The sequence below is a fragment of the Oncorhynchus gorbuscha genome, linkage group LG05 (assembly GCF_021184085.1).
Source record: "Oncorhynchus gorbuscha isolate QuinsamMale2020 ecotype Even-year linkage group LG05, OgorEven_v1.0, whole genome shotgun sequence".
Taxonomy (NCBI): Eukaryota; Metazoa; Chordata; class Actinopteri; order Salmoniformes; family Salmonidae; genus Oncorhynchus; species Oncorhynchus gorbuscha.
In genome coordinates, this window is record NC_060177.1 from 49,231,992 (window position 1) to 49,253,480 (window position 21,489).

At 44.9% G+C, this 21,489-nt stretch overlaps 1 protein-coding gene across 1 annotated transcript in view; it reads right to left on the reverse strand.

The window, feature by feature from the left end:
• LOC124034885 (uncharacterized protein KIAA0825-like) overlaps nucleotides 1-21,489 on the reverse strand; it is a 149,645-nt gene that overhangs the window by 74,595 nt on the left and 53,561 nt on the right. Inside the window, exons 15-20 of the mRNA XM_046348289.1 lie at nucleotides 21,166-21,354; nucleotides 18,149-18,376; nucleotides 17,519-17,933; nucleotides 13,221-13,380; nucleotides 11,258-11,416; nucleotides 9,140-9,234 (exon numbers count right to left, since the gene is read on the reverse strand). Coding sequence (XP_046204245.1) covers nucleotides 9,140-9,234; nucleotides 11,258-11,416; nucleotides 13,221-13,380; nucleotides 17,519-17,933; nucleotides 18,149-18,376; nucleotides 21,166-21,354 — 1,246 coding nt within the window. The remainder of the gene's footprint in view (nucleotides 1-9,139; nucleotides 9,235-11,257; nucleotides 11,417-13,220; nucleotides 13,381-17,518; nucleotides 17,934-18,148; nucleotides 18,377-21,165; nucleotides 21,355-21,489) is intronic.

Consider the following 21,489-nt stretch of genomic DNA (forward strand, 5'->3'; position numbering starts at 1 on the left):
ACCACATCCACACAGTCATCTGAAACTACAACTACACAGTCATGTGAAACTACACCCAGGAAGTCATGTGAAACTACATACACACATATCTGAAAGTACAATCGCAGTCATTTGAACAGGACAACTTCAACCCTGCAATAGAAAACTACAGACTGAAATGTAGCCCCAAATGTTTGAGTAACAGATAACTAGTGTGAGTGAGTGAGCCTCCATCTCCAAGTCCTGGTCCCAGCCCATCACTAAGTCACAGATTAATGGTGACAGAAACTAATCCCTCTAATAATTATTTTCCTGGCCACCATGCAAATGGCGGAGTGCTTGGCACTTGGCGGACGAAGGTTGGAGGGGGTAATGAGACACGCGCAGGGGGAACGCCTCCCCAATCCAGAGCCACGGCATGCACGCCTCCCTCTCTTCACGCACGCCAGCCGCTGCTCGCCACCCGGCCTGTCATTAGATCTGTCGCATCCAGGGACCGCTTTTTTAATCAGGCACGGGTGGCTTTGTCACTCACTCTCCCGGCTGGGAGGACTTTAAAGCAGATTAAGGGGATCTCAGGCGGCGCAGTGACGAGTCGAGACTGGTGCTCACCGTGGCGGCATCTGATGGTAGAAGGAGCCGTGGCAAACAGCAACATGGCTGTTTTTCTCGTTGTTTGATCAGAGAGGAAATGAGTCTCATGGGCCGTTTGAGCCTGGAGAGGAGTTTCTCTAGCACTGCTGATGGAGCTATCGGTGTACAGAAATCGTTAGAGGAGCAAACAGCATATAGGCCACTGTCACCTCACTGTAGCCAACATAGACTATTTGACTGCAGTGACTCCATTTTCAGAACCGATTTACCCTATATAACACATTGTTAGAAAGACAAGACTATTGTTTCAGATGGACCACACTGGGGCATCACACTGGAGGTGAGAATGGAAAGACAAGATAGAAAGTAAAGCAGAGAATAAGAGAGAGAAAAATGAAGAGTGTGTGAGAGAGAGAGAGAGAGAGAGAGAGAGAGAGAGAGAGAAAGACCAGGAGAGGGGAGAAGTTCGGCTCTGCCTGCCTACCTGACAGTTGACTCAGTTGGATGTGACTTTCACAGTCTGCTGGCGGTTTGTGTGGAAGCCATCACATCTGTGACTCGGCGCTTGATTAATGAGCCTCTCAACCTGTCTGTGCCGTGTGAGGAAGGGCCACGGCCTTATCCCAGGCATCACTGATTTATTCGCCTTCGGAGCAAACCACCAGATATCACACACGCACACACGTGTGCGCGCGAGCATACACACAAACCACTACACAGACACTCACTTACACACGTATGCATGCAAACACACACATGCACGAACACATGCACGCACACACAATACACACAAAACTGCACCAGGGGCGTCATTTATAACCGCTGCGTACGTTTAAAACTAAATATCTGTGAGCGCCATTTCTAAAAAGACTGCACATGCCCCAAAATATTGAGATTCATAAACTTGGTGCATGCCATACATACGTATGTTTCCCGTTGTAAATCAGACCAGTCCTGAAACTGTGCGTGCGTAAACGAGAACTAAAACTCCACCTGAAAAATACGCATCATTCCAACAAGCTCTCACAGTCTCAAGACAGAATTAGACGTTCATCCATGTTTCTCAAACGTCAAATTTCGAAGTTGTTCCAAAAGTTTTTAAGGCTAACTTTAGGCATTAACTCCACATTTTTTAAGGTTAGGTATGGCTAGGAATGGTTACGGAAAGGGTTAAGGTTTTGGATAGGCTTAAAACAAAATTCTCAAAAATAATTTTCCATCGTTGGATTCAAACATGCAACCTTGGGCACCAGAGGCAGATGCTTACGCCCATCCATCATCCCTATCCATAAAACCGAAACCTTCTTGAAGGTAACAGCGCTCACTGTTGCCCCCTAGTGGCCAGTTTCCACGTCATCACCCAATGTCCTCAGACACGGAGGGACGTTGAATATTGACTTATTAATATTGGCTGAATATGAACCCAGGAATTTATTCTGCAATGATTATGAAAATATGTATGATATATTATGTTTACCTGAGATATTTCAACCTTTGAATTTCAGACGTAGGCTATTTGGCCTATTAAAAAAAAACAGAAATTAAAAGGTGAACCGTCTGTTCTACGTTAAACTGCGCTCCGGATCGGACCGCATAGAGAAATATATTTGAAATAGGGTCTAGTTGAGCTATTTACTATTGTAAAGTGGGTCCAATTAACTGAGAAATGGGACGTTGTAGGCCTATAAGCTTCTTCGTGAGTATGAAACCATCACAGTCAGAAAAGGTGAACAATTTATTCTGTAATGATCGTGGAAATAAAATTGGAAATACATTCGGTGGTTATTTCTAATTATTTTTAGAATGCAAAGATGCAACCTCTCCCCCCCAAATAATTATTCTCACTAATGGCAAATGATTGCATTTTATTTACCTGTGTTTTTTTTAAATTGTGAATAAGCATGTCATCATATCCCCCATCTCCACAAAATACTAGGCTACTTGCCTGCTTGCAATGCAATACTTCAACCACTAGAAACTGGGCAGACACATGGTCTGAATTTTGCGGGAGCTCAGCACATTCTTATGTCATGTTGAGTTTTTATAAATGCCAAATTTTGTGTGAAAACTGGCACACGCATTTTTTTGTTGTTGGTATATTTGGTATGCAATGATTATAAATGAGGCCACAAATGACAGCTAACGAAAACCATAATATGTCAGTGCTGTCCAAACGGAGACGTACAACAAAACAAGTGTATAGAACCGACGAAACATAAGATATATTCCAGCAACAGGAGCACTTCTCTGTCCCAACCTGTCAGTCAGTCAGAGGGACACCACCACGAGGGAACGGAGGAGAAAAAGGTAGTCCTTGCTCAATGACACATCACATGCTACTGACTTCCAAAAGTGACAGTCTTTTTGAATTTCCTAGCGCACAAGATGGAGGACGGCCGACGGCATCAGAAACGGGCTGTTTCTTCCGTACCGCAGAAACGTCACTCTCCCTAACCTTGATAGCTCTGTTCTGCCTGTGATGTCGGAGTTCATCGAGGCCAGAGGTGAGTAGGCTACTTTTCAAATGGAATCCATTACAGTTACGAGTTACCTGTCCAAAATTGTTATCGGTAACGTCCTTTTTGGATGACTTTCCCCTAAAAGTGGAATTCAAAGAAGAAGAAAGGGTTCATCAAATGCATTTGGTGTGTCGTCATAGTGGTCTCTGATCTGGGGTCAGACTCGTTCAGGTGGAACCTTTTATCTATGCCGAATTGAATGTCATTGAGAAAACAGAAAGTTATCAAGGGAACATTCTTTCCAAATACAAAAGTATTCCAATAAGTAATCATATACTTTTTCAAAAGTATCTGTAATCTGATTAAATATTTATTTGCTGGCAAGGTAACTGATTACAGTGACAGTTTTTTTGTAAACAGATTACATGTAGCTGATTGCATGTCATCAGTTACTAACCAATCCTGGTCGAGTCACATATGTCCCCAACCTAGGGGGCGCACCAAGGCATAGGGCGCGCCACTGTTTAGTGGGGGTGTGGGACCTTCACTGATTTGAGGGGTAAAATAATGAATTGTGATTGTTTATAAGCAATCTCAACTTATGCACAAATCTGTGTTGCTTTAGGTTAGAAATAAGTGGTAAAATGCCAGAGGAAGACACAACTCTGATACACATGGGAATATCTTTGCTTTGCCGTTATGACATTCGGAATCCGAGCTACAACCTTTTAAAGTCGAAGAGTCAAATAAGATGTGTGAAAAAAAATTGTGTGACTCTGACGCTGTCAATTGATCTGTTCACTTTCTGCAAAAGAGAATATGTACATATGAAGTCGGAAGTTTACATACACCTTAGCCAAATACATTTCAACTCAGTTTTTCACAATTCCTGACACTTAATCCTAGTAAAAATTCCCTGTTTCAGGTCAGTTAGGATCACCACTTTATTTTAAGAACGTGAAATGTCAATAATAGTAGAGAGTTATTTATTTCAGCTTTTATTTCTTTCATCACATTCCCAGTAGGTCAGAAGTTTACATACACTCAATTAGTATTTGGTAGAATTGCCATTAAATTGTTTAACTTGGGTCAAACGTTTCGGGGAGCCATCCACAAGCATCCCACAATAAGATGCTCCCAAGGATGAACCAGACTTGTGGAGGTCTACATTTTTTTCTGAGGTCTTCACTGATTTGGATTTTCCCATGATGTCAAGCAAAGAGGCACTAAGTTAGAAGGTAGTCATTGAAATACATCCATAGCCACACCTCCAATTGACTCAAATTATGTCAATTAGCCTATCAGAAGCTTTTATGACATCATTTTCTGGAATTTTCCAAGCTGTTTAAAGGCACAATCCACTTAGTGTATGTAAACTCCTGACCCACCGGAATTGTTATACAGTAAATTATAAGTGAAATAATTTGTCTCTAAACAATTGTTGTGAAAATGACTTGTGTTGTGCACAAAGTAGACTTGCCGAAAATATAGTTTGTCAACAAGAAATTAGTGGAGCGTTTTAATGACTCCAACCTAAGTGTATGTAAAGTTCTGACTTCAACTGTATATTTAATTTGAGGGTTCATATAAATGATCACAATAAACCTTATTTGGTAGAGGAATAACATTTAGGAAAATCAGGTCTAGACTTTATTTTCCTGATCCATTAGTATAATTAAATAGCCTATCAAAAGAGGTCTTGTTAAACTACATTGAATTGCAGAAACTGAGCTTCAAAACAACAAAATGGTGACATTTTTCAAAGAGGGCCCTGAGGAAAAAAACGCTAGGGAAACACTGAGATCAATTTAAAACTCCACAGAGACAAACAAGCATCACCTTTAAGACGAATAAACAACAGTCCTCTCCTCCCCCTTCACCCCTCCCTCCCTCCCCAGCCGAGACCATTCATTCAGGCATGTTGAGAACCAGAGAGCCTCTCCCCAGGTTGATCAGCATCCGTGGAGAAAGAAAGATGAACATTCTGACATATGTGTTTTGACTTTATTCCCAGGGAAAAAGCCCACCATATGGTGGCGGTTTGGAACAGATGGTATTTGTCTACTTCCTGAAAGCACTGTGTCTATCGCAGTGATTTAAAAATCTGCTCATCCGTGTGGTGGCGTGGACTGGCATTTCCCACAAAGCACTGCACTACTATTGTACCGGAGGCGGTAGTACCAGTGACAATGCAGAAGAAATTCAGAACTTTTCAGCTCATATGTACAGTATGACTCTATACAATGTTCGATATTCTCACTGTACATTGTTTCACATGTGCTTGACATTTTTGGGGGGAAACATGCTCTGAAGAAGAGCGTCTGCTAAATGACCAAAATGCCAAATATAAAATGTGAGCTGACATGTAGTTCTGGGGGATGATTTTGGGAGGCTCTGTCTTAGTTGTCAGGTAGCAGGCCTGGAGGGCTAGAGAGGATTAATCAGGCTGGTTCTGTTGAAAAGCTCAACCTGAAGATGATGGATGACATGCCGGCCACAGAAGCGCCAAAGTGACAGGTGACAAAGAAGGACACCCACACCTGTATAAATCCTCTCCGCTCCTGTCGGCCTCAACGACAGTGTCAAGGTGTGTGTGTGTGTGTGTGCTGTCCTGTCCCGTAAATTAAGCCATCCCACCACTGATTTAACAAGGCTCCTGTAACAGACTGGCTTCTTAATGTAAAGATTCACCCATTTGTGAATGTTGTTGTTGTTTTTGTGCATCTCTGAGTGATGTTCTATCGAATCCCTGGGTCACTTCATGTTGTCTGTGTGTGTATCTGAGCTACTGCCGTTCAAGCAGGCAGAAATCCATTCAGAACTACACCGGGGTTTTAATAGGAATATGTCTATCATACATGTCAGATTTCAATACTGGCCGATGTCATAACGTGGAAGGTTGTCTTCTAACGAGCTAGCCACCCAGCCCATAGAGAGAGCATTGCATTGTGGGTTTCGTAGTCCACTTGAGCTGCAACAATTCCCTCAACGATTTACACATGTTGCACCCAACCTTATTATAATGACAAAAATTTCAAGGAATGAGTGGTTTCGGGTGGATTTATCCCTTAACTCCTAGCCCCTCCATTATAATGTGATCTAAAGTCCAGACACTCAAACTATCATGCCACTGGCACAATACAATATAGCCAGGGTGAACGGGCTAGGCTGGGCTGTGGACTCACAGACAAGGAGACTGGCTAGATCTTATCAAATCTTCTCAGTGGCAATAAGGAAGATGAGTTAGTGGAGAGGACAAAGTCACCTCTGAAGTAAAGTGTAACGACAGTTGTGTATGAACTGGCCTAGTTGTTATTGCTTTACTCAATGTGATATAAATGTGTCATCCTCATCATCGTCATCATTCTCACTGCGATATCATCTACTTCCTCCATTGGCTCCTCATCATCATGTTTTTCATCCAAGTCTGTCCTCCTATGCTTTGAGGGGTTCTCCATGCCCTCCCAGAGGCACCATAGAAGAAGGAGAGAGGGTCCGGGGAAAACTTTGACAGCTTAGAGCTATCCCGCAAACTTCTTCTTCTCTGAGCGTCTCAGTCAAATCCAAAGCCAGTTGGTAATCCCCTGTAAACCTGCTCCTCTCTCAACAAAGAGCAGACTAATGAGGCAAACTAGACAATCGTGGACGCTTTTACTGCAAGATTAGGATGAATTACGAATGATATAATATTATATATGTACACCCTCCCTACTCGCCTTCTCTGCCATCCTCGATTGCTCTCCCTTTCGCTCTCTCTTTCCCCTCTTCCCTCTCTTCCATGCCAGAATTATCTCTATTATCTCTGTTTTGCTCTCTCTCTCTCTCTCTCTCTCTCTCTCTCTCTCTCTCTCTCTCTCTCTCTCTCTCTCTCTCTCTCTCTCTCTCTCTCTCTCTCTCTCTCTCTCTCTCTCTCTCTCTCTCTCTCTCTCTCTCTCTCTCTCTCTCTCTCTCTCTCTCTCTCTCTCTCTCTCTCTCTCTCTCTCTCTCTCTCTCTCTCTCTCTCTCTCACCTTCTCTCACCCTCCCTCTCTCTCCTCATACAGTTATGCCATCCCCATTCAGGGCCATTCATGAATAATCCCTGCAGTAATTTGGCTCAGACGAGGCCTGACAGTATCTGTTTTGAACACATGTGCAACAAAGTGGTGGTGGCGGTGGGGGGCTGAGAGGAGTAGGGGGCTGAGCCCAGGGACACGGGCGCGTTGCACTTCACCCTTGTTAGAACAGTGTCCTTGGCAGAGACGCAGAGCTTGCCCTTTGTTAGAAGGTGCGTGTAACAATGAGGTTGATTTAAAATGGATTTCATGTGGCCAGCGAGACAAGGTGCACTAGCCTTACGGCAGCCTGATAGCTCTCAGGGTGACAGCTGTGAATTGAGGTCTGAGTGTGGGCTGAAGTATTGCTGCCTAATATGTGTCACCTACCTGCATAAATATTTATGCCCCTGTTCAAAGCAGAGAAGGAGGGAGGAGGGGAAGGGAGAGAAAGTTGGAAAAGTTGAGCACCGCTTCAATCAGGTGACAAGAGGATCTAAATTAGCCCCCTCTCCCCAGTTGATAATAACCTCTTCAAGGCCTTGTGACGGAAGCAGTAAAACAATCCTGCAGCAACAGGAAATGTGGATTATTATTTGGATTATAATTCATGGACATTTTTTGGAGGGGTTGGTACATTTTTTGTAAGGGAAAATCAAGTATGACATTTCAAGGTGGAAATAACAATCTTCAGAAGCCTTTTTAACACTATAAGTTTTACATTTCCTGCATTCTCCAGCAACAGGGTGATCAAATTAAGATCCAACCTCTGCATCATGGCACACTACAAGCTCATCGTATATACACACACATCTCACTCTCATCTCACTCTACATTCCACTCACACCACTCTACATTCCACTCACACCACTCTACATTCCACTCACACCACTCTACATTCCACTCACACACCTCTACATTCCACTCACACCACTCTACATTCCACTCACACCACTCTACATTCCACTCACACCACTCTGCATTCCACTCACACCCCTCTACATTCCACTCACACCCCTCTACATTCCACTCACACCCCTCTACATTCCACTCACCCCACTCTACATTCCACTCACACCACTCTGCATTCCACTCACACCACTCTGCATTCCACTCACACCACTCTGCATTCCACTCACACCCCTCTACATTCCACTCACCCCACTCTACATTTCACTCACCCCACTCTGCATTCCACTCACACCACTCTGCATTCCACTCACCCCACTCTGCATTTCACTCACCCCACTCTACATTTCACTCACCCCACTCTACATTTCACTCACCCCACTCTACATTTCACTCACCCCACTCTGCATTCCACTCACACCACTCTGCATTCCACTCACCCCACTCTGCATTTCACTCACCCCACTCTACATTTCACTCACCCCACTCTACATTTCACTCACCCCACTCTACATTTCACTCACCCCACTCTGCATTCCACTCACACCACTCTGCATTCCACTCACACCACTCTGCATTCCACTCACACCACTCTGCATTCCACTCACACCACTCTGCATTCCACTCACACCCCTCTACATTCCACTCACCCCACTCTACATTCCACTCACACAACTCTACATTCCACTCACACAACTCTACATTCCACTCACACCACTCTACATTCCACTCACACCACTCTACATTCCACTCACACCACTCTACATTTCACTCACACCACTCTACATTCCACTCACACCACTCTACATTCCACTCACACCACTCTGCATTCCACTCACACTCGTCGCAAAGCTTGTAACAGTAGGTGAATACTTTTGTCTTGTGATTTTCTAAGAAATGCATACTCTTTGACTGTTTTCTGTCTCTCCTTTCCTTCCATGAAACTCACAGGAGCCCCGGTCTTTTGAAAAAAAGTAAGAGTGCAAAGTCGCCCTCCACAAAAAGTGTCCCTGATGACTTGGCTGTCTGGTCTGACGTTTTTTTGGTGAAGGGGGAGATCCGGGGAAATACATCCATAAAAGAGGAAACTCAATCGCCTGGGTATTGTATGTTTATGTGCCGCAAAGTATCTCTTAATCAGCTCAAAAGGGGGAGGAGCCATTACCTGTTGACCAGGAGTGCTCTCAAGGTCACCTGACTCATCCCCTGGTAAGTTGGCAGCAGTGTGGCCCAGTCCCAGGCCCAGTCTCCCACGGCTGCCTGTTGATATATGAGGAGACACTATTGTTAGTTATTAATCTGAGTTAATATGATCAGTAAATTACAGCTCCAGCTGGGGTGGACTAACTAAGGAGGAGGGGGGGTCCTGAACGAGGACGAAGACACGCCATATCAATCATGTCCGCACAAGAAGGTTTTTATTCCAATAAGACAGCAATTAATTTATAAATCCATTTGGGGGGATGTAGCCATCATTTATAAAAAGATAAATACATTTTGGGAGGGGAGTCGTTACTCTTCGAACTGTTTTCTCCATGGCACACCGCCCAGCCCCCCCTTTCTCTTTCACTCTCTTTCTCTCCCCCCCCCCCTCTCTCTCTCTCTCTCGCTCGCTCGCTCGCTCTCTCTCGCTCTCTCTCTCTTTCTCTCTCCCCCGCCTTTGTGAGCAGGGAAGAACAGCACTTTGTCGGAAAGGCAAATTAAATTCCGATTGCTTTGATTGCCAAAATGTCACTCTTAACTCCAGGCTGAGTTTAATTGACAAAAGGAGGAGAACGTGACTACTGCACCCTTCCCTCCACCCCCCTTCTCCCTCAGAGGTGATTGATGGATCTGGCTTTTTTCTCTCCTCCCTCCATTTGATTTGACAAACAACACAGGCACCTAAAGCGGAGAAGGCATTTTAATCATTCTCTTAATAGGGTGTTTCTATGCAAAGCTATGCAGCCTCCTCTGATAACGAGAGAAACAGAAAGCCAGAGGATTATAGTGTGTCTGCTCTGAAGAACAATAGCAGAAACGCAGGTCTTTTAGAAGGGATCACAACAGCATCAACGCATCCCAAAAGAGGTGCAAAGAGAAAAATGTATCTGGAAAATATGGGACTTTGTTGATTGTTATGTATGATATCGCTGGTGTGTCCCATGACAGAGAAGTTATCTCACATTGAACCAAGCTACCTGTAGCTCCTACAATATCAGACATTTTAACTTGACGTTGATGCGAAGCTTAGGGGAGAACGTTTTGGGTAATGGGGCTTCTGCTCAAAGCCTTGAAGAGCTGTACTTTAAAAGTCGCTTAAAAAATAAAAGGTAAAAATGCCTCTTCTCGTTCACCTTGTAATGTTTCTTTGGACTCCTTCACAAACATAAATGCTGCTGAGAGAGAGAGAGAGCGAGAGAGAGAGCGAGAGCGAGAGCGAGAGCGAGAGCGAGAGCGAGAGCGAGAGCGAGAGAGACCTAGGAAGAATAGTAACATCTCCAAAAAGCTTCTGAGGTGGTCACTGTGCCCAGTACTCCTCATTCCAACACAACTTTTGTGGCCTTGACCCAACTTTAAAGACACATACAGGTAACTGCTAAAATAATGGATCAGCAGCATAAAGAGTCTTAATAGAGCGATGGGCCACCAAGAGCCAGAACAGCTTCAATGCACCTTGACATTGATTCTACAAGTGTCTGGAACTCTACTGGAGGGATGTGACACCATTCTTCCACAGAAAATTCCATAATTTGGCAGTTTTGTTGATGGTGGTGGAAACCGCTGTCTCATGCACTGCTCCAGAATCTACCATCACTGTTCAGTTGGGTCGAGATCTGGTAACTGAGATGGCCATGGCATATGGTTTACATCGTTTAAAAAAATACTGAATTCAAGATTTACAGAATACTTTCAAGTTCTTAGATGTGACATTTGAGTTTATCAAAAATCTTGCGTTGTGTGAGAAAGACAATTATAAACTGGGTAGTTCCAGCCCTGAATGCTGATTGGCTGAAAGCCATGGTATACCACGGGTATGACAAAACATTTATTTTTACGGTTCTAATTATGTTTGTAACCAGTTTATAATGGCAACAAGGCACCTTAGGTGTTTGTGGTATATGGCCAATATACCACAGCTAAGGGCTTTATCCAGGGCCTCCGTGTTGCGTTGTGATTAAAAACAGCCCTTAGCCGTGGTATATTGGACCTATACCACACCCCCGTGCCTTATTGCTTAACTATAGCTTTCAATTGAAACAATGGTATCAACAAAAATAATAAGAATGGACAGAGGACCCACCTGGTCTAACTTGTTGCTGCCGATGTGGTCAAACTGGTGGAGGGGGTTGAACCGCAGTGAGGGGTGACCAGGGCTGTCTGTTCCCAGGTCAAAGGTCACTGTCTGAGGAGAGTCAATTGGGGGGTCACTGGACACACACAGCTTGGACCTCAACAGTGGCTGGAGAAACACACAGAACAGAAGGATGGAGGCAGGGAGAGAGAGAGAGAGAGAGAGAGAGAGAGAGAGAGAGAGAGAGAGAGAGAGAGAGAGAGAGAGAGAGAGAGAGAGAGAGAGAGAGAGAGAGAGAGAGAGAGAGAGAGAGAGAGAGAGAGAGAGAGAGAGAGAGAGAGAGAGAGAGAGAGAGAGAGAGAGAGAGAGAGAGAGAGAGAGAGAGAGAGAGAGAGAGAGAGAGAGAGAGAGAGAGAGAGAGAGAAAGAGAAAGAGAGAGAGAGAGAGAGAGAGAGAGAGAGAGAGAAAGAGAAAGAGAGAGAGAGAGAGACAGAGAGAGAGAGAGAGAGAGAGAGAGAGAGAGAGAGAGAGAGAGAGAGAGAGAGAGAGAGAGAGAGAGAGAGAGAGAGAGAGAGAGAGAGAGAGAGAGAGAGAGAGAGAGAGAGAGAGAGAGAGAAAGGTCAGTTTGCATTTCACACTTTTTCAAGCAAGTACAGCTGTCCTCAAAGACAATTATCTGGAAGGTCATTTAGCACAATTCCTATTATATCTTGCCATTTTAATTAGTACATCTCTGATTTAAAAAAGTACAGACCCAGACATAATGGACACTGGGATGCTCTCCTTCCAACTATTCCCTGTTTGATTGTCCCAACAGAAGTAGAAACTAATCAGTTTCAGATATAGTTCCAGAGATCCAGTAATGGACATTGGAATGTCTGTCTGTCTGTCTGTCTGTCTGTCTGTCTGTCTGTCTGTCTGTCTGTCTGTCTGTCTGTCTGTCTGTCTGTCTGTCTGTCTGTCTGTCTGTCTGTCTGTCTGTCTGTCTGTCTCTCTCTCTCTCTCTGTCTCCTCTGTCTCTCTCTCGCCCCCTCTGTCTTTCTCTCTCTCTCTCGCCCTCTCTCTCTCTGTGTATTCCCTGATTGATTGGCCCAACAAAAGTAGAAATGAATCAGACCTCATTAGAAATAGAAACAGAGATACAGGACAATGGCAGAGGATGAGGATATGTATAGACATCCAGACACAGAGATAACTATTTCATGGTAGGAGCTTACTTTCCACCCTTATTTCTACAGTGTAACCTTTGGTATGGTTTTGCAGAAGTGCAGGTGGAGGAACAGGCTTGCTGCGGTGGTGGTGGTGGTGGGGGGGGGGCACACCAGTGTGGATCCACTGCACACACATCAGTCAGCCTGTCACCCCCCCAGCCCATGCCAGCACACTCCAGCCCAGCCGTCCAGCCTGACCTGGCCAACCTTGCCTTGACCTTGTCTGGGTAGAGAAGGCTACTAGTAGGGGGTACTTTGGAACATGTTTGGGCCTCACCATCTCCTGGCTACAAAACAACATCCCTCTACCACCCACTGAGGCTGAGAGTCGTGGAAGAAGGATGAGTTGAAGAGATTTTAATTGTGGTATAAGTGGACTTGGTGCTATGAGTTACAATATTGACAAATGACATTATATTTGCGTACAGCCACCATAAGAAAAAGGACAATAACCAAGAAGATATTTGAGGATCTTTAGACTTCTGTCCTCCTCCCACCCCCCCCACCCCTTTCCTTCCTCCCTCTCTCCAGCCCCATCACTCACCTGTACTACACATACAGTAAGTTGCAGGGAGGTCAGTGGATACTACCGTGTGATGGTGTCAGAGTTGTGTCTTCCTGGTCTCAGCCAGGCAGCAGGCGGATCCAGTGGTAACCCCCCCCCCTCCCCACACACACACTTTCACCCACTCCCCCTACCCCTCCCCCCGGCCCCAGGCCAGCGGCCACCAAATTGCGGGGGAGAGGGAGTCCTTCCTTACCTCATTGACTTGGATGATATGATAGATTTGCCTCAGGTACTCGGAGCCACCTGGTTTGTGGCAAATCTCCAGGAGTATCAGCCCTATTTTCTGCTCAGTCGCCTCAGCCACACCGCCGCCCCCCTCCTGTGGAACACCACTCTCGCCCCACTCAAACGCACTGAGAGAGGGAGAGAGACAGAGAGGGGGGGGGGGGGGTGAAAGAGTGAGAGGTGAGATACAAAGAGAGAGAGAAGGAGGCAGGGGAAAACAAAAAGCCACAGTTACCATGAATATCTGCTCCCTGAACATTCCATTTCGTTGAGGGATTTAGCCAAAGAGCTCCAAAAACATGGCCACACTTTATTCTGTTGTGACCGCACTTGGATGTATAAGAAACCTTTACACTTTAAAAACATGTAGGAGGGTTCAAGGTTTGGCCTTTTATTTCCTTGCAGCACTATTGTTCCCACTTTTCATTGAACGTTTCAATTACAGGCCTTTTTTCTAAAACCATTTGTGTGGATCTCCTTCTGCAGCATTGAGGTGTGTATGGAAAGTGTCAAGTATAGATACAGTGTGTTCTGTTCTATCAGAGTCTCCAGACGGAGGTGTTTCAAAACAGAAAGGCCTGGAATTGATAGAGCTGTGATATAGTATAAATGATTTTACTGTGTGTGTGAGCGCGTGTGCTTGTGTGCACAATATCCACACACACACACACACACACACACACACACACACACACACACACACACACACACACACACACACACACACACACACACACACACACACACACACACACACACACACACACACACACGCGCGCGCGCGCGCCTTAACCTAGCAGCGGCCCGAGTCATTTCCCTGCCCTTCCTATGTTCCTCGCCATTGCCACGACGCTCGCCGTTCGTCAAACGCTCTCCTCCGTCCGGACGGACTTCCTGTCATTGTTTTTTTTTCCCCCTTTCACATTCTCTCCCGCTCTTCTTTTTGTAATTATAAGGTGGCAGAAACATTGTCGCCTGTCAGGCAGCTTTTGGCGGATGTGACATTGAGAGAGGTGGGCGAGGCCCTTCCTTCTCCCGGTAGCGGGTCCGTGTCAGCACCTGCGCTGTATCCTTTCCTGTCCATCACTGTGCAGGTGAAGCAGATGATTGGATTCAGTCAGCGGGGTGATTAATGAGGGCCTCTCTGGATTTAGGACAGCCTATCAATCATGTCATTAGGGCCAATGTGCCCTGAAAGAGGCAGACCTCCGCCAAGGAATAACTGCATTCATCTTCATCTGTGTATTCATCCCGTCAGTCCAGTCAGGGTCACCATGATGGAGAACAATAATCTTCTCCTCTACAAATTACTTTACAAAGACAAGTTGGAGGGGGGGAGGGGGGGGGGATTGGTAGAGTGTGTGAGAGGATAGGTTGGGGCGGTGGGGGGTTGTTTTTAGACTGGCGAGCCCCCATTCCCTCCCGCTGATGCCACTGTACACTGATTGTTTACAACCCAGGCTTCACTTCCCAGTGAAGGTTATTTTAATGAATAGTAATGATCTCAGAGAATGGCTCCGACAGGTGATACATAATCACTCTTTTGCTTTTTCCCCTCCCATTTACCCCCTCTTCTCCGTTTTTTTCCAACTTCCACCACCCCTTGTTCCTGTCACTAGGAGCCGGCCATTTCCTGGAACACTTGAGCTAATCTGTTCTCCGTCTTTCTCTCTCTCTCTCTTTCTTTCTGCGAGCCGCTGTGTTTGTGTGGTTCCGTTACCCGGGCGGCTAAATCATTTTTAACGAGGATAAATGTGTCCAGACTTTTCTGCTCTTCTCGTTGGTCTTGAGCGGTCAGAGGTGCAGGTTCTGGGAATAAGTCACCAAGCTCGGGTTCAAAGGGCAGACAGAATGAGCCAAACTCAAACCCAATTTCCTATGGCCTTATTTTGTTTTCCATTCAGACTGTAGGATGTCCATCATTTACGATAAATATCGTGTCTCAGAATACATTGATCTTGTTCATACAGCTTCCCATGAATAACGGCTGCAACCGATGACGCAGTCCATCAGGGTGCGCACACGGAATTAAAGAACATTTCTGAATAGCATACTGCTCATTAAATCATTCTGTCACAAATACACGAATGCAATTTGGCTGAATACACCAATGAATCAGACTGAAACACTTTTGTATTTGATTTAACCGTTATTTAACTAGGCAAATCAGTTAACCATCCTGCTGTGTTCCGGTCGAATTGGACCGATTTTACAAGTTTTCTCTCTGAAAAAATGTTAATTTAAATCTGATTGTCTTACAGTTCCAAGACTTTGTCCACACAGGGGCATCTGAACACACAAAATACACTTTGATGATGCTCAACACCTCTGGTGTTCCCAGGGCCAAAAATGACCGGTCATTAGAAATGAATGGGTAAGACTACAATTAGTGTATAAAATTGAGTTCAGGCACATGCCCATTTATCACATGGGACACACTTCCTCTCCCAGACCCCCACATGCATGTGTGTTTGAGCACACACACCTCACTCCCCTTCTTGGCTTCCATGGCAACCCCCACGGGAACCTTTCCCCAATAGCATCTTTCCCCCACAGATACCACACCTGTTGGCATTCTCACAAACAATTGCGACATTGTTTCAATAATATATAGAACTGTTCTCGCAGCTCTGGTATGTAAAGCTTTTTTGAGGCCTTGCTCGCAATTCATTCTGTGGCAGCACAATGACCAAACAATATACTGTATGTGAGGCTCTTGATCATATCTTTGATCATGACTCTGCTGAGGAGAGTCCTTGTTAAACTTAGACACAAAGTAGTCTGTGATAAATAGTACAGTATGTTTCATCTGAGTATTTGTTATAGTCAAAACAATCCATACATTAGGCTTTTTTCTAACTCAAAAACGAGTTGTATGAGCTCAGGTCAATGAGGCCTACAAGCCATAAATAGCAAATAGAAGTTCAAAACGTGTAATTTTCACAAGAACTGAAGTTGATAAAAAGATCTAACACAACATTAGGTGATAATATATGTATTATTATGGATTTATAATCAGCTATAATAGGGTGGTCATTTTGGCCCGGGAACACAGAATTAATTACCATGAAACGAACACAACAGGAGGGTTAAGAACAAATTCTTATTTACAATGACGGCCTACCAAAAGGCCTCCTGCGGGGACGGGGGCTAGGATTAAAAAATACATATAAATATAGGACAGAACACACATCACGACAAGAGAGACAACACAACACAGCATAAAGAGAGACCTAAGACAACAACATAGCATGGCAGCAACACACAACAACAGGGCGTGGTAGCAACACAACATGACAACAACACGGAAGCAACACAACACGGAAGCAACACAACATGGCAGCAGCACAATAAATGCGGTGCTGCTCGTGGCAAGGTCATTTCGTCGGTTAAAACTGTCATTTTGATCCCATGGATGGTCAGCCCTGGCATCCATAGCTCTGTCTGAGAATTTGAGAGTGGCAACACATCTAAAACCCATCCCTCATCTGTTTGCCAAAACACTGGTGGGGTGTCGGTTTTGCTGTCCTTTGAATTGCAGAACGCCCCTTTAAGAAATGCCACCAATCTGAAAGGGCACTTTTCTCATAGGAGGGCAAAAAAGGCCCTCTTCGGTCCCTATCTGTGTGTGTAACTGAATAGAGGCCCTTATCCTTCTACAGTGTTACATTGAGCCTGATGAAAAGGTGTTTTCCAAGCCACCTTGAGCATTAGTCAATCCGATCGTAATTATAAGTAAAACACAAAACATAGCGTGGGACCGAACACTTCCCTTGCAGGTCAACAGGAATTTATGGCAGGGTTGACTTCAGTTGCAGGTCATGTGGTTCTCTCTCAGGGCCATGTTTTCCTGTCATCTGCCTCAACCAATCTCCTCCCACAAAATGGCAGATGGATCACTCAACAGAATGATGTGTTGGAAGACATATCGCAGTTTCAATATCAAAGCTAGCGTGACTAATGAGCATCTCTTTGGCTGCAATAAGTCCTGAATGGACAGTTATTATGTTCGACACATCCTGAAGACTATAAAGAGAGAAATGGATTGACCGCAGCTCAGTGTTTGTACACACTGTAGGTGTCCAGAGTTGACCTCTCACCTCTCGGGGCAGAGCTTGCGGGCCTTCTGCAGGATAAATTAGGTTTAGTTAGGATTACAAGTTAGGTTAGGATTAAGTTCGGTAGAGCTTGCGGGCCTTCTGCAGGATAAATTAGGTTTGGTCAGGATTACAGTTAGGTTAGGATTAAGTTCGGTTGTCCTCTCACCTCTCGGAGCAGAGCTTGCGGGCTTTCTGCAGCTGCATGGAGCACCACTTGGGCCTCCTCTCCTCCAGAGCCTGAAGTACCTTGTGCACAGTGGGCTTGGGCACACCCTTCTGCTGGCCATGGCCCATGGTCCCCTGGAGGCACTCTGACAGCAGGGCCAGTCTCTCCTTGGCCCCCCGGTCCAAAGGCAAGCCGCACAGCAGCTCCAGTGAGTTGGGGTCCTCCAGGCACTGGCAGAGACAGCTAAGGAGGGCCCAGAGGAGCAGGCCTGTGGAGCGCAGCTGCCGAGCATGCTGGGAAAGGTGTTTCTCTGCAGTGTGGAAGAGGAAGCGTACTGGCAGGGGGAGGGAAGCCACGGCCGAGGGCAGGTTGGTGTAGATAAAGGAGAGGGCCTGGAGGGCCAGATTCACCACACCTGAACAGACAGAAGAGACAAACCAGGGGTAAGGAAACAAAGTGTTTCAGACAATACTGAGCATGAAATAAATATTTTAATTTAGCCAATGGATAATCAATTGAGTTCCGGTGTACTACAAGAAGAGATGCAATGCAAATATAATTTTTTTGATCCACACAATTTAGTCCACACAATAATCCAGCTCAGAGTGAGACAGTGGCGCCAGTACGTACTCTTAGCTGATTCCCTCCCCTTGGGTGTCTGAAGGGTATAGCTCCACTCCTTGGGGACTTTAGTGAGGATGTTGTCTGGGACGTCCCGTCTGAGCAGGGAGGAACAGGGATCCTCAGAGGCCTGCCAAGCCAGGACCATGGTGACCAGATGGCCCAGAAGGCAGTGGACAGGCTGGTTGACCACTGCCCGAATAAAGCTGATCACCACGGGGACAGGCCGCACTGAATCTAGGACAGGCCAGGACAGGATCAGCAATCACTTTCATGACAGAGGAAGAGTAGTCGTTCTGAGTGTTCCAGAGGGCTCTTCTTCTAAATTGGCTAATGCTTATCAATAGTTGTATTTAAATCAGCAACTTATCGAAACCTGGGGGAATCAGGTGAGAAAACTCTGTCAACCACCGATTATAATTCACAATTTCAGTGCCAAGGAGAGAAAGATTATTTGAGGGTGAAAAACTGAAAACAGAACAACAGATTTAAAAAGCGGGAACGCTGGAACCGTAAATCTTTTGGTGCGGAGAAGTTTTTGAAACCCACTACCAGGGGAAGAGAGGTATTCTGTATCAAAGCCAGGTGGGCATTAGGTGTATACCAGCTTTGCCGAAGTCAGGCCTTTCAACGTTTTGGCCTTCAATACCCTGTACATATTAGTACCAGATCAGCAACAGTGTGCAGCTGTACGGCACTCATATCGTTTCCATGGCATTAGCAGTAAAACAAAGAGCTACACCAGAGAGATTTAGTACAGTGGCAGAACTGGAATGCATTGAAGTCCCAGGGGAATCCTACCATCTATAACTCTCCATCCCTTCAAAACAGAAGAAAAACCCGACGTGATATAGGCCTGCTACATGGTAAAGCAAGACCTCTGTCTCCAAAACCTCAACCCATTTGTCAAAAGTCACCCCATATTCAAAACCTGTTCACAACTCAGCACTTATATAATCACTGACTACTTCAACACATAAGACTTCAGCCAGCGCCAGCTGATGGTTAAGTCATTGGACATCACAGACTGTAAAGAACACAGAACAGTAGAGAAGTTCCCAGAGAGATCAATAGTTTGGTTCGGGGAACTCCTGTGTCCCAAAATTCAATTACACACCATCTCAGTTGGGAGGTGCATCCCAGAGCAGCAATTAAGCCAACGATAGCAGGAGACACACAGAAAGAGAGAGAGAGTGAGAAAGAGAGAGAGAGCGGAAGAGAGAGAGAGAGAGAGATAGAGAGATAGAGAGACAGAGAGAGAGAGAGAGAGAGAGAGAGAACCGGGTGACATTGAGACAACAGGAGTGAATCCACCACTGTCTTCTCTCCTTCTCCCGTTCCAACCTCCTACCCAATCACCCTAATTTATGCTACAATAATTACCTCTCGCATGTGATGGAGAAAAAAAACTACAGCAAAAGGAGCTGGGACTCCACAGGAGCCCTGATTAAACCCAAAATCAAAAGGAAGTGTCAGGGAATAATTGCAGTCTGTGTTATTGAGCACTGAACGATTAGTAGTAGGATCAGCTCGACAGGATGAGCTGATGTTGGAGCGGGACTTCTTCTATGTTTTGTCATGGAAATGACAACACGTAAACAGTCACCACAGAGCCAGTTAAGGGAGGGTTTGCGCTGCAGTTTAGGATCATTTGTACTGAGCCTCGAATCCATTCCGATAAAAGCCCACTTCGGACGTGGTTTATTCGTTTAAATGGTGACGACAGTGTTTACCTATGGGCATGCACACACGCTAGCACGCATGCACACACGTACTCACACACGGCCACATAACTACTAATAGCGTTAACCTATATGTTGATTTGAACCCGATGTGGGTCAAATAGACATCTCAAATAGTTTCATATACTTTATTTTAGGTGTGTTTAATTTAGCTTGGAGTTTGTACTTTTGAGACTATTCCATTGGTTCCATTGTACCAGTCAAACTAAATCAATTGCAGCTCAAATTGGCTATTTCCCAAAATGTGATATATTTGGATCCAGATCTGAACATTAGGGACTATGACAAAGTTAGGACATACCGTTGAAGTCAAACGTTTACATACACCTTAGCCAAATACATTTAAACTCAGTTTTTCACAATTCCTGACATTTAATCGTTGTAAAAATTCACTGTTTTAAGTTAGTTAGGATCACCACTTTATTTTAAGAATGTGAAATGTCAGAATAATAGTAGAAAGAATGATTTATTTCAGCTTTTATTTATGTAATCACATTCCCAGTGGGTCAGAAGTTTACATACACTCAATTAGTATTTGATAGCATTTCCTTTAAATTGTTTAACTTGGGTCAAACGTTTTGGGTAGCCTTCCACAAGTTTCCCACAATAATTGGGTGAATTTTGGCTCATTCCTCCTGACAGAGCTGGTGTAACTGAGTCAGGTTTGAATAGTGTTTATACTTGTGTACTATTGTTTGTACAGATGAACATGGTACCTTCAGGCGTTTGGAAATTGCTCCCAAGGATGAACCAGACTTATGGAGGTCTTTGCTGATTTCTTTTGATTTTCCAACGATGTCAAGCAAAGAGGCACTGAGTTTGAAGGTAGGCCTTGAAATACATCCACAGGTACACCCCCAATTGATGTCAATTAGCCTATCAGAAGCTTCCAAAGCCATGACATAATTTTCTGGAACTTTCCAAGCTGTTTAAAGGCACAGTCAACTTAGTGTATGTAAACTTCTGACCCACTGGAATTGTGACACAATCTGTCTGTAAACAATTTTTGGAAAAATGTCTTGTGTTGTGCACAAAGCACATGTCCTAACCGACTTGCCGAAACGATAGTTTGTCAACAAGAAATGTGTGGAGTGGTTGAAAAACGAGTGTTAATGACTCCAACCTAAGTGTACCTAAACCTCCGACGTCAACTGTAGGTTTCTTCAGTGCTTTTCTTTGGAAACGCAGTCTGCATCCTGCATTGTGTGCTCTCGAGTGCCTACAGTACAGCGCACTCCAGTGTAAAATATAGGTTCTGTATTAGCAACAATGAGGTTTAAATACCTGCCGGGCTGTATAGATAGTCCCATAAGTGTCCTCTGTCAAAGTAAGTCTCCAGGGCCAGAGTCAGGGCTTTAGGGACATTGTTCAGAGAGCTGAGCACGTTGTACACAGCCTCCATAAACTCATCTCCAGCATCGCTCTTCACAGGAGACACAGCATCAGCATCTGCCTCCTCCTCCATGCAGAAATCTGAAAAGATAGGAAAAGTTGAAGTGACAGACACACATAAAATGCCAAGGACTATAGTGAAACCCAAGCATTCAAACACGTTCGGGAGTGCGAGTCAGTTTTGAATGGGGTCTCTTCAGCTGCAATATATGACCG